The sequence below is a fragment of the Antennarius striatus genome, chromosome 18, assembly GCF_040054535.1.
Source record: "Antennarius striatus isolate MH-2024 chromosome 18, ASM4005453v1, whole genome shotgun sequence".
Taxonomy (NCBI): Eukaryota; Metazoa; Chordata; class Actinopteri; order Lophiiformes; family Antennariidae; genus Antennarius; species Antennarius striatus.
In genome coordinates this window covers 14,704,712-14,716,984 of record NC_090793.1, presented here as the reverse complement: position 1 = coordinate 14,716,984, position 12,273 = coordinate 14,704,712, and the positions used below count along the sequence as shown (strand labels likewise).

Here is a 12,273-nt window from a genome sequence, read left to right as displayed (position 1 = left end):
ACGTGGGAGACATGCAGGCAATCAGCAAAAACATGCAGACTTACTCATTTGTTCCCCCTGACAGTTACAGAGAACAGGAGCCAAGTCTTTTACCAAAACATGGGGGTGTCTAGACCCCTGGAGAGCATGGATGATGAGCAGGGCTGGCTCTGGTTCTGAATGAAACAATCATGTCCTAGCAACACCAGTAATGGGATCACTGGGGGAAGACTCATACATACTCAATCAAGTCTTCCAGGTTACTGTAAATGTCTTCATCTTTCAGGCTCTCCTCAGTTGGGAATGGCCTGAAAATTATAGCAGAGAAGCGTGAGACTCAGAGCAAGTACCATGAAGACACTCTAATGTGAACTGAGAGTGGAACCCGGAATCTTTTAAGGTATTAGAATATATTCACACATCTACAACAGACAAATGTGCTTTTTAACAGGCAAATGGCATATAATTTTTTTATAACCAGTTTGGACAAGAAGTATCAGAGCATCTTAAAAACAGAAAACCAGTGCCACAAGCTTGATTTTGAGATTAAAAATTTTAGAAAGAAAATATGAGTGCATGAAATATTTAAATAATCTGACACTGTGCCAACAGACACTGACTGACATCTTGCTTTTGTGAGATGTTTGACAGTCTTGTTTGATGAAGCTGATGCGGGTCACAGGTCTGCTGGAGCCCATCCCATCTGGCTACGCAGAAGGACCCCAGGTGGAATTCAACCAATAAACTTCTTGATGTGAAACAACAGCCGTCTGATGTTGATTATCATTATCAATTATTATTACTACTTACTTGAATCCACCTTGTTGCGCGACTGTTGTGTATGAGAGCTTGGATAAAGTGTCCATAACCTGGTGGAAACAAGATGTATTGATTTTTGTTTTTTAATGACAGACATTTTTAACAATAGAGAGAGGGCACACTCACTAATTCCATGTTCATTTCACGTTGAAGTTAATTTAATGATTTTTTTTTAATGAATTGTGGACATGTAAATGCTTTCACACCTCTGATACTTGGCACACAAATTGCAACCTAAAAAGTGCGCCTGAAACCAGACCAATAGTGTTCTCTATTAAATAAATTATAAAAGTCAGACTGATTAATTTCACAGTAAATGGATACTTTCAATCCATAGTGTTCATTAGTTCAGTCGTCCAATGGTACAAGTTCTGACACCTCTCTGAATACAACGCTTATTTGCTAACATGAGATAAGTCAAAGCAACTGCCTTCAGCAAGCACCAACACAGCTTTATGCCCACTTCCATCCCTTCCATCAACATGTTATAACTTAAAATTATAAAAAGAAAAGAAAAAAGAAATGTGGTTGGAGCATATGAACAGACTCATCAAGATTTGGCACACTTTCAGAGCCATTCATTCACCAGGACGGTAGTAAAATATTACATAACAAACGACTATAGCATGAGAGAAAACAAGCAGAAAGATGGATAAAACTAGAATTTATGTTTTATCTGTCTGGTAGTTGTACTTTGTCAGCCATAGTTTGTCTTTTTTTATATCCATGAAAGGAGTTTTTTTGCTGTTTGTGATGATCACCCGAAGTATTTTCATCTGCACTGTTTTGGTAGCTATATTATCTTCAACTCTTCTTAACTGTCGTGTGTGTGTGTGTGTGTGTGTGTGTGTGTGTGCGTGCCTATATATATATATATATCTACAGTATATATCTATCTATATATATATCTACAGTATATATATACATATATACATGTATATATATATATGTATATACAGTATATATATACATATATATATATATATACATATATACATGTATATATATATGTATATACAGTATATATATACATATATATATATATATATATATATATATATATATATTAGTTTTGTGAAGACATTTGTCTTCAAATCATCAACAGCATCTGGTTTTGCAGACAAGATCATTGTTGAGGTTAGATATGACTGTCTTCCTGTGTGAATGAGTGAATGACAGTTGTGGCTTTTCAGGTGTCCGTGTCACTGCTTGCAGTATGAGAAATAGAGTCTTTCCTGAAAATAACAATCTACCTTTTAAGTGAGATGTTTAGATTAAGTGTGTTAATTTTAAAATATTTATTACAGTATTACACAGTTGAAACACATACAATATTCAAAAGCAGATGTAAAAATAACTGTAATTATCAGTGTTGTTCGAAACATCAAAGCATGTAGTAAGAAAAGTAACTTGAGGAAGAAGAAATCTTCTCTGTGTAGAATGTATTTGGAAGAAAATGTTTAAAGATGAAGAGCCATGTATTTCTCTTGTGAGATCTGCAGTTACTCTTTCAAAACAAAGTGTTGGCATGTTTGATGATCTGACACTTAGTTTGAATCACATGTGACATTAGAAGCAAAGCCACAAGCTGAGTCCAACCACTGTGGTGAGCATGGCCTATTTACACTGGCTATCTTAAATCCCCTGACAAAAAGAAAGCAAATGTATCTTATCACACATTTTTGAGTTTAGGTGTAATCAGATCAAATAAAAAACAAATGATGTCATTTAAATGAATGATCTTAAAAGTAAGAATGTGTTATCACACAGAGCCAGCTTTGCCGTTTCCAGATCTTAACACTAAGCTAAGCTAATTATCATCTGACTGTACATGAAAAGTACATGACATAAAATGAAATGAAATTAACTTCATTACATGTAGATGTAATGAAGTTACATCTACATGTGATATCAATTAACGTGATATCAATATTCCTCTCCGTTTCCTTGAAATGAAGCAGGTTTTGCTTATACAATCAAGGTTAACATAATTTCATACTCAATAATTAAATAAATGTCTCTCCTTCAGCTGTATCAGCAGAGGAATGTAGGTCAGAGCACTCTCATTAGATATTTACTACTAATGCTCAGTCTTTGGGCAGCGCTGGCGCAACAACCCAAGCAGATAATCTGGCTGAGATTTGGATGTTTTCTGGAAAATAAGGCAGAGATTGGGCATTTCTTGTTCAGCTGTACAACTCTTCCTGAAGGCAATCCAACTCAATCACTGTAAACTGCACAGAGCCAGAAAACATACGTAACTAAGGTTACAATTCAATTCAATCTTACCCCTCTGGAAGCATGTCTGTCTGATGGACAACCATTGAACCTAACTCAAATTATGCAGCCCAGCTCGGATGTCCTATACATATTTGCAGACACTACCACTGTTGTAGGATTATGAGAAGCCAGATTAACTGGAAGCTTCTTTAAATCACAACGCTGAACTGAAAGAAAGAAAGTGTGTAAAGGGTACTGCTCACAAAGCCCAACACTGCAATCATTCACTCTTACAGAGAACAAGAGGAATGGTGCATTTACTGGTAAGCAAATAAGCAATATAATCACAAACATGTTTGGCAAAGATTTTTTTCATGTAGAGTCCCTCTCCAAAAAATTAGAATACAATGGAAAAGTGTATTTATTGCCAGAATTCTATTTAAAAAGTTAAACGTTCGTAGATTATACGTTCAGGGCCCACAAGTCAACTCATTTCAACTGTTTATTTGTTTATTTTAAAATAGTTTGTGCTTCCAGCTCATAAAACCAACAAAAACAGGAATTCAAAAAAATTAGAATACTGTGAAGAAATCAGCCCAAACAGGGTATAAAGGTTTTAAACCAAGTGTCAAACACTAATCACCTACTTAACTCAGAGCACCCGCACAGGCTCCTCCAGCTGTCATGATGTTGCTTCAGTTTGGTTCAATTGTCCCAGTTTGGTTCAGTATGGGGAAGACTGCATACTTGACAACTGGTGATCATTGACACCCTCCGTAGGATGGGTTAGCCACAAAAGTTCATAGCTAAGGAGGCTGGCTGCTCAGAGTGCTGTGTTCAAGCATATAAATGGAAAGTCTCATGGAAGGGAAAATGTGGCAGGAGAAGATGCACCAGCAAAATAATTGACCGTGGGCTTTAGCGGATTATCAAACAGATGATTCAAGAAACTGTCAGAGATCCAGAAAGAGTGTAATAAGGTGAGCATGACAGCTTCAAAAAACCACCACATTCAGTCGCATCTTGGAGATAGGCTACAACTGTCAGGTTCCTTGGGTCAAGCCACTTCTGAGCTTGAGCCAAAGTAAGGAGCACCTCAACTGGTCCAAGGAGAAGAAGTACAGGGCTGTCGGCCAGTGGTCCAAGGTCCTTTTTCTGATGAAAGTAAGCAGTGCATTTCCTTCGGGATTCAGGGTTAAAGGATTTGGAGGAAAACAGCTGAGGGAGAGACCCCAAGCTGCTTTCAAGGGGTTACATATTCAGTCACAATGTCGAATGCAGGTGTTAACTCATAATCACACACACACACACACACACACACACACACACACACACACACACACACACACACACACACACACACACACCTGACTGAAGCGGTGCTAACTAGTTAGTCAAATGCTAGCTGACTTCAACAGTTTGTGAGGAACTTTCAGTGTGTAGCTCTGAGCTAGGATATTACCGTGCAATGCTACAGTAGCCTGAACAAACTCCCCCTCAGGATGGCCACGCCCTTGGACATGTCAACCAATCAATATCATGAATCACGCTGGCCTATCTGCTGCTCCATCTCTCTCTCACTTTCCTTTGTCCTGTCTCTATCTCCATTGTATTTTGTTTCCACCCTACCTGTCAGGGGGGATGGCCACCCTCCCAAGTCTGGGTCCTGTCCAATGTTTCAGTTTTTCCTTGCCACTTATGCTTCCTCTAGAGAGGTCTGTCGAGTTTCTTTTTCTGTAAAAGTGCTTACAAATGTGTTTTGTTTTTTAATGTCTGTTACAAATAAAAGTTGATTGAAGTTGATTGACAGGACCTAGCCCCTGCCCATACTGCAAGAAGCACCAAAACCTGGTTTGGTGCCTATACCATCACAATGCTTGACTGGCCAGCCAACGTGCCAGACCAAATCCACCATTGAAAATCTATGGGGTATAATCAAGAGGAAAATGAAGGGCACTGGACCCAATAACAAAGAACAGCTAACGATAAAACCTTGTTCAGACTACTCGCCTGTATCCTATCATTATCCCATCCAGATTGATATCGCATTGATATCTTGGTTGTAGTCTGAACAGTCCCATACCACATGATATCCGATATTTGCAGGACGGACTGAAATCACATTCGGGAGGTAGTTTTGTGTCGGATATGGACAGATGAGTCTTCAGTCTGAACCGCTCCAAAGACTCCAATGGTGGACCATGATGTCATATCCATAACATGAGAGCAAGGCGCCAGAAGGAAAAATGTTGCGCATTACAGAGCAGTAAAAAGTGGAAGAAGTTGACAGTGGCTGGTGTATGTGAGATTTTCTCCACTGTACCAGACAGTGATACAGCCAGTACGCTAAGGTAACAAAACTTCATGTTTGTTGTCATTGTTTTTGTTGCCGCCGTCACAATTATATGACCTCACACATTACGTGCATTGGACGACGCCTCCGCCCCGACGTCATTGTTACGGCGACCTGTCAGATCGGCCGATAATGTGGCCCAATCTAAACTGAGCAAGATCACATTTGGACACGTGCTAAAAAGAGTGAACAGTCAGCCCTAAAAATTGGATATGGAAGGAAATCCAATATGCCTGCAGTCTGAACGCAGTCCATGCGTCAAGGAAATCTAGGCTTCCATAACTTCCTGGCAATGCCACCGGCCTATTAATTCAATGCCATGACACATCGAGGCAGTGATTAAAACAAACGGATTCCCAACTAAGTATTAAAGGTTGACATATCATTTTGAAAGTACCATATTTTGATTGATATGATGTGATCCTAATTTCTTTTTGTTCTTTTTGCAAAAACTGAGGAGTATATGGTGATTTCTTCAGTATTCTAGTTTTTGAATTTCTTTTTTCATGGATTTTATGAGCTGGAAGCCCAAATTATGTAAAAATAAATAGATACATATGTTAAATAATTTGAATTGTGGGCCCTATCTATAATCTTTGAAATTTTAACTTTTTGAATTTATTATGGAAATAAATAAACTTTTCCATTGTTCTCTAATTTTTGGGAAAGGGTCTGTACTAACTGAAAATAATAGTCAGGTAAAAACTGATAACACGTATACGTAACTTAACCATCAAACCAAGGCACATGCAATACTTCATATTATTTGATTATTTGAAATAGAGTCAATATATTTTCTGGGAAAATGTGACATCAGAAAAATACTTTTTCAGCATTAATCTTCTGTTTGTGTGGAATCATAAAATAAGACATTTCAGTATACACTAATTCAAAGAAAATGCATTCAAATCACAAATTTCACAAATTTCCCCACTGTGGAACAATAAAGGCTTATCTTATCTTATCTTATCATGACATGCTTTAAAGACAAGACATTTTTCTCTATAGATACAACAAAGAAGCTCCAAGGCAATGGCATTGGTGAATGTAAAGTTTTAAATAGATGTAGGAGCTTTCTTTCTTCGGTGGCTGCTGCCTGCAAGCCAAATCCCATTGAATAGCTGGATGGGAGGAGTGCACTATAAACCCACTGACCTGGTAACACTGTGTACAAACACACAGACACACAGACACACAGACACACAGACACACAGACACACAGACACACAGACACACAGACACACAGACACACAGACACACAGACACACAGACACACAGACACACACACACATCAAAACCAACTCCCACAATAACACGGCAATAAAAACAGAAGTTGACTGATGCCTTCAGATGCGCACATCAAAAATGCAAAGCCATGCAATAGGTGAAAGAATGCCTTCTCCTTCTCTCTCTTTATCCATCTAACTCACACACATACACATACGCGCACACACATGCTATATATACTTCAGAGAAAAGACATCACAGACTGGTATTGTATAACGTCTCTCTGGGTACAATCTTCACCGAAATCTCAATGTGTCACTGATATGAATTCTGAATTCTGAACTGAATTCTCTAAAACCACTTGTGGAGATGCAAGAAATGCCTGCAAAAAAAAAGGCAGCTAAAAGAAGGAAGGACAACAGAAGATACTGACTATTGACAGAAAATATCATGTGTGAAAATCATTTTTTCATTTTGCTGTGGTGGAAAAATAGAGTGATGGATTTGAGTTTTACCTTTCCAAAATCCCGAACATCGAACAGATCAAAGGCTTCAAATAAGTCACTTTTCTTCATTCCAAATAACACATTGCAAGACATCAGGAATGTTCGGATGTTCTTCAAGCACAGGAACTGCAAAAGGACCATAATTGGTTGTCAACATTTTAGTGAATATTTATGTACTCGTGCAGGAAAAAATGAAACTGCCCACAATTTCAGGAATAGTGCGAGTCATAGCCCCCAAATGACATTTGGAAAGCAAATAATGCCATCTCTGTACAGGATCAGTAACAGAGAAGGCGCTGCCTTTTGAAAACTTTTTAATTTATATCTTTAAGCTGAAGAATCTGTTGAAATAGTCTGCAGATTTTTTAAAATAAAGGTGACATTGTATTTTAAGAAATTTTACACTAATGGATTTCAAATCACACACAGACACAAACACGCAAACACACACACAACCTGCAAATTTAAAATATAAACTGACATTGTGTGTAATAAAACCACAAAGCATTTGCTCGCATAGTGCCACTTCATCATCTATCTGTATCTTGTTGAGAAGTTTTCACAAACTATTTTCAGAAAGGGGATGTCTGTGGGTTTGTGTGCATATTGCTGACTGGGTCAAACTTGAGTTTTGGGAGTGACCAGAATGGATAGGATCAGGAATGAGTACATCAGAGGGACAGCACATGTTAGAGGTTTTGAAGATAAAGTCAGAGAGGCCAGACTGAGATGGTTTGGACATCTCTAAACTATCTCAGAAGGATGCTGAGTTTTGAACTGCTAGGCAGGAGACATAGAGGAAGACCAAAGAGGAGGTTTATGGATGTAGTGAAAGAGGACATGAAGGTAGTTGGTGTGAGAGAAGAGGATGCAAAAGATAGGGTTAGATCGAGGCAACTGATTCGCTGTGGCGACCCCTGAAGGGTAAGGCTGAAAGGAGAAGAAGAAGATTATTAAAGGACAAACAAAGTACTTTGCATGTTTGATCATTTATAGCAACAGCTGCAACAACAATTTATGATAAATGATGGGTTCCTTTTTATCACATCAGTCCATCATGGAGACGCCTGCAATCATTTCACCACCCCCGGAGACCCTGTTTGTCTGCACAGGAAGTTAATGAAGATAGCTTTTGCCACCACTGCTGTTGCACACAATCACTGCTCTGCAGCATGTTCACCTTGACTGTAAGAGCTGCTGCATCCACAGGGTTATGTCTTGGTATTGTGTGTTTAAAATGATCGTGAAGGGTCCTTAGAAAGGTCTCTCGGTATAAGAATCCTGCTGATTTTACAGTAATCTATATAGTTTTCATTTTGCAAACGTTTAAAATCTTACTTTTGGTAGCACAGTGTTCACCAGCATTGTCACGGTTCGGCGTGGCTCCACACCTGAGACTCATCCACACACCATGGTGATCATCTCACCTGAACTTGTTTTGAGCTAATGACTCTAAGGCTTTTTAAGCCTGGCTCAATGAGAGCTCAGGGCTGGTTCATTGCTCATGTTTGGTTCCTGGTAGTCTGTCCTGATTATTAGTTTCTTGTCTGTCTGGAGAATTTTTACGTTTTGTTAATAAATCATGGAGGGAAGATTTGCTTTTGGTGTCCTGCACTTGGCTCCATATTCCGCCTCACGTGACAAGCATAGACTGATCTGATTTTTTTAAAAGTGAAAGTTAAAAATAAGAACTTCACATTCAGTGTACATTATATATATTTTATTTCTATGTATATACATAAAATTTTTACTGTCAAACTTCATGGTACTAAGGTCTAACATACAGCCTTATACATATGTACTTCCATGTACATTTTCCCTGCAGCACCATGGATCAGCAGTGCACAATGAAAGGTGATTCAAAATCTGGAGCCAAGTGACAGACATGCCTTTTCTGACCATGCTCAGATGACCTATAACTGCAGGCTTTTCTTTGTCCAGCACACTCCACCAAGGGTTCAACTTGACTGACTTTCCAGAACATAAAATATGTGTTGATGTGCCCTGACAGAGAATACACACTGTAAGTACAGCGCAATCTGACCAGCTATAATGGAATGTTCCATGCAAAACTATTTCTTTGAGAACATCATATAGGAGCATTTTAATCATATATTAATTTAAAATATCGAGAGAGAAAAATTATCTGATTTCACAAAAACTAGCTGTGTGAATTCAATTTTTTTTTTAAAAGTACACCAGCTTTTATTAAAGGATTTTATATGTACCATACAAGAGGTCTTTTTAACAAGCCCTCTGACCTTAAGATACCAAAAAGTATGGTGGAGATTTGGAATTAAGCTCGATAAGAATCTGACCAGAAGAAAAAATGTGTCAAACATGGAGGTCCACAAAGGATCTCATTACCTGCAATGGCACCCACAACTAGTGGTAAAGTCAGTGGACAGGAAGTATTTTACTAGGTGGCATGTTCTAAATGCTTCATAAACACTGATGTTTTTTTTTCCAGTAAAGAGGACTTTGATTAATTAAAGTTGCTTTTTTTGCCATGTAATTTGATTGGTTTATTGCACACGTTATTAGACCAAAACAACAAAACTAAATAGAAAAAACAAAAACACAAGAAAACGACAAGCTTCTGTACACAGTAAAAGTTTCCTATGCCATGGGTGGATCAAAGCCTGGATTTTATCAGTTGCCTCCAGTGGCAAAGGGAGGAATCATGGTCCAAAAAAAATGTTAAGCCTTCTCACGTCTCTCAGGCTGCTGTCAATAAGAACTCCCTTTGGTTAACCAGAAAGCATTCGTTTATATTTAGATCAAAAGACCCAGACGTGTAGAAAAAATGCCAAAAAATTAACTGTAATAATCAGAAATAACAATGTGACACATGGAAAGACAAATTATTCTATGTTGAAACATTAAACATATGTTTCAATGTCTTGAAAGTACCCAGAGCACATTATATGGAGTTTTCACCTAGATAAGTGATTTGATTCCCTGCTGTGGTGAAGCTAACTTCAGATTAATCAGGAATCAGGTTTTAGGAAACATCTACTGAACTTTTCCCAATTATATCTCAACTATTTCTCAGTCCTTTCACTACATGGTGCTTTGAAGCAGCGCTGATGTGACTGTCCTACCTGAGACATCTGTGGCCGGAGGTTGATCTCCTTCAGGTTAATGGTGTGAGGTCTCAAGTTGTTCAGCAGCTGGCACAGCAGCACCCCGTCCCGCAGGATTTGCGCCAGGTCGTACACCTGCGCCCCGACCGCAGTGATCCGGTGGTTCGCGGGCAGCACTTTGCAGCCGATCAGCCACATTGCGCATTGTCTCCAGTCGTCCATGCTGTGATAAGCGGTGCTCACGGGACTGTAATTCCGCATATGAAAACTAAATTATAGTTTTAGGCCTGAGTATCGATCAGACCCGTCGACTGGTTTCCACATACTCTAACATCACTTGTGGAGGACACAGCGATCTGCAGCTGCTTATGAGCGCTGCACTGAGGAAAGCTGTCTAAGCTTCCCCGACTTCCTTCTTCAGTACATTACACTTTAAAGAAAGTGTCTGCCTCTCCCTTTTTTTTAAACCACTTTCAACCCCAGCAGGGTCTTAGAAATGTTAACAATTGTAATAAGATTCTAATGATTTTGACAAATCATTATTCTAAAATGATTTGAGATTAAACACAGTTTTGACATCTATATTTGATATACTGTATACTGTAGATGAAAAACGTAATATTTGTACATTATTTCAATTGTAATTAATACATAATCTAAATGGGCTGCTTTTATAAACTCATAATAATAATAATAATAATAAATTCATAAATGAAGGAGTCCCTGTCAGAGAGGCTTCTTCAAATTCTATTATCTGACTAACAATCCAAAAGCCAAATATATTCAAATCATAATGACATTAACATCTGTGTTGAATTATGTCGAGTGGACTAGTAGGGAAAGCTTGAAGACATTTCACCTCATCAAAGAGGCTTCTTCAAAGTCCAGTTGACTTTATTCAATAGAGTTCTACCACAACTGGCATCTCCACAGAAAGCAAAAAATATATAAAATTACTAAATCTCCACGTCTACAATGCAAAATCACTAAATCATTGAGGGTTTTCTCAGTTAAGTAATCAATTAATTAGGTTATGTATTTTGTGACTAATGTGCTGCATAGTAATCCCTTCCCCTCTCTAACTAATGCACATGACATTCCAAATGGATTATGATCAGCTTTTACAGCTGACTATAGTCACTGCAAGGAGAACACAAAGAACATTATCTAAGTTTTTGTAGTGGCTATGGTAACAAAGCCAGATTTGAAAGAATGAAGGGATCTGCCTGGACAATCTACTTGGTATTTAGTGTAGATCACTGTCATTATACCCATAAAATAAACACAGGAAGGAAGCCAAAGAAACCCATTGTGTTTTATGTGGTGACGGAGTTTTCCCTCAGATATCAAGCAGCCTCAGAAATTTCAACTTATTTCAAAGATGGTCAAGTAGCTCAGCATCAAAACTCATTATTTGAAAACACAAACAGTATAATACAGGCAGAATGTTCACCCAATCATAGCACAGATCATATATTCCTTTATTTTTCTGAAAATGAATGAAGGTTCATGGCCCATATTCAGGACAGTAGCATCTCTCAAAGATTATTGCCCTCTTGTGGCGGAAAGGAACAATTTATATTTCTGGTGTGTGCAGAGCTCAAACATTCTTCCATATTACTGGATAAATAGCACTGGGACTGGAGAGGTACCTTCTGATGTTTGGGATGTCATACAATTTCATGTATATTTATTTCCTCTGCGTCACCAAGGGAGCCCAATGGAGTTACCCATGTTGTTATACATAACCATGTTGTTATATCCATCTTTGAGGAAGCGCAAGGTCATCCTGAGGGTGTCTCATTTTTCAAAATAGATATTTTCATGTCTATTTTTTTTTTTTTTTTTACATTTTTCACTAAATTTGAACAAAATAATTTATAATATGCTTATGTTCAGGGTTTATTGTTTGTTTGGAACGGACGGACGAACACACACTGACAATTGAAATATATCACCGCTTCGTGGGATGTAATTAGAAACTACAAAGTATGCATGAACAAGAATTGTCAAACTCAACCCAACTTTCTATTCTTTTTCTTTTTAATTCAACGTTCAACACAACAAAACAAGAAACAAGTTC

The 12,273-nt window shown here is 38.1% G+C and overlaps 1 protein-coding gene across 5 annotated transcripts in view; it reads right to left on the bottom strand.

Annotated features, from left to right (window-relative positions):
• LOC137612709 (guanine nucleotide exchange factor VAV3-like) overlaps positions 1 to 10,560 on the bottom strand; it is a 50,068-nt gene extending 39,508 nt beyond the window's left edge. For all 5 annotated transcript variants that reach the window (XR_011038863.1, XR_011038864.1, XM_068341372.1 and 2 more), the window contains exons 1-4: positions 10,209 to 10,560; positions 7,114 to 7,230; positions 790 to 848; positions 222 to 287 (exon numbers count right to left, since the gene is read on the bottom strand). Coding sequence is in view for 3 of the 5 variants with exons in the window: in XM_068341372.1 (XP_068197473.1) it covers positions 222 to 287; positions 790 to 848; positions 7,114 to 7,230; positions 10,209 to 10,451 (485 nt within the window). In the remaining 2 variants the exon portion in view is untranslated. The remainder of the gene's footprint in view (positions 1 to 221; positions 288 to 789; positions 849 to 7,113; positions 7,231 to 10,208) is intronic.
• Between the last annotated feature and the right edge of the window lie 1,713 nt (positions 10,561 to 12,273).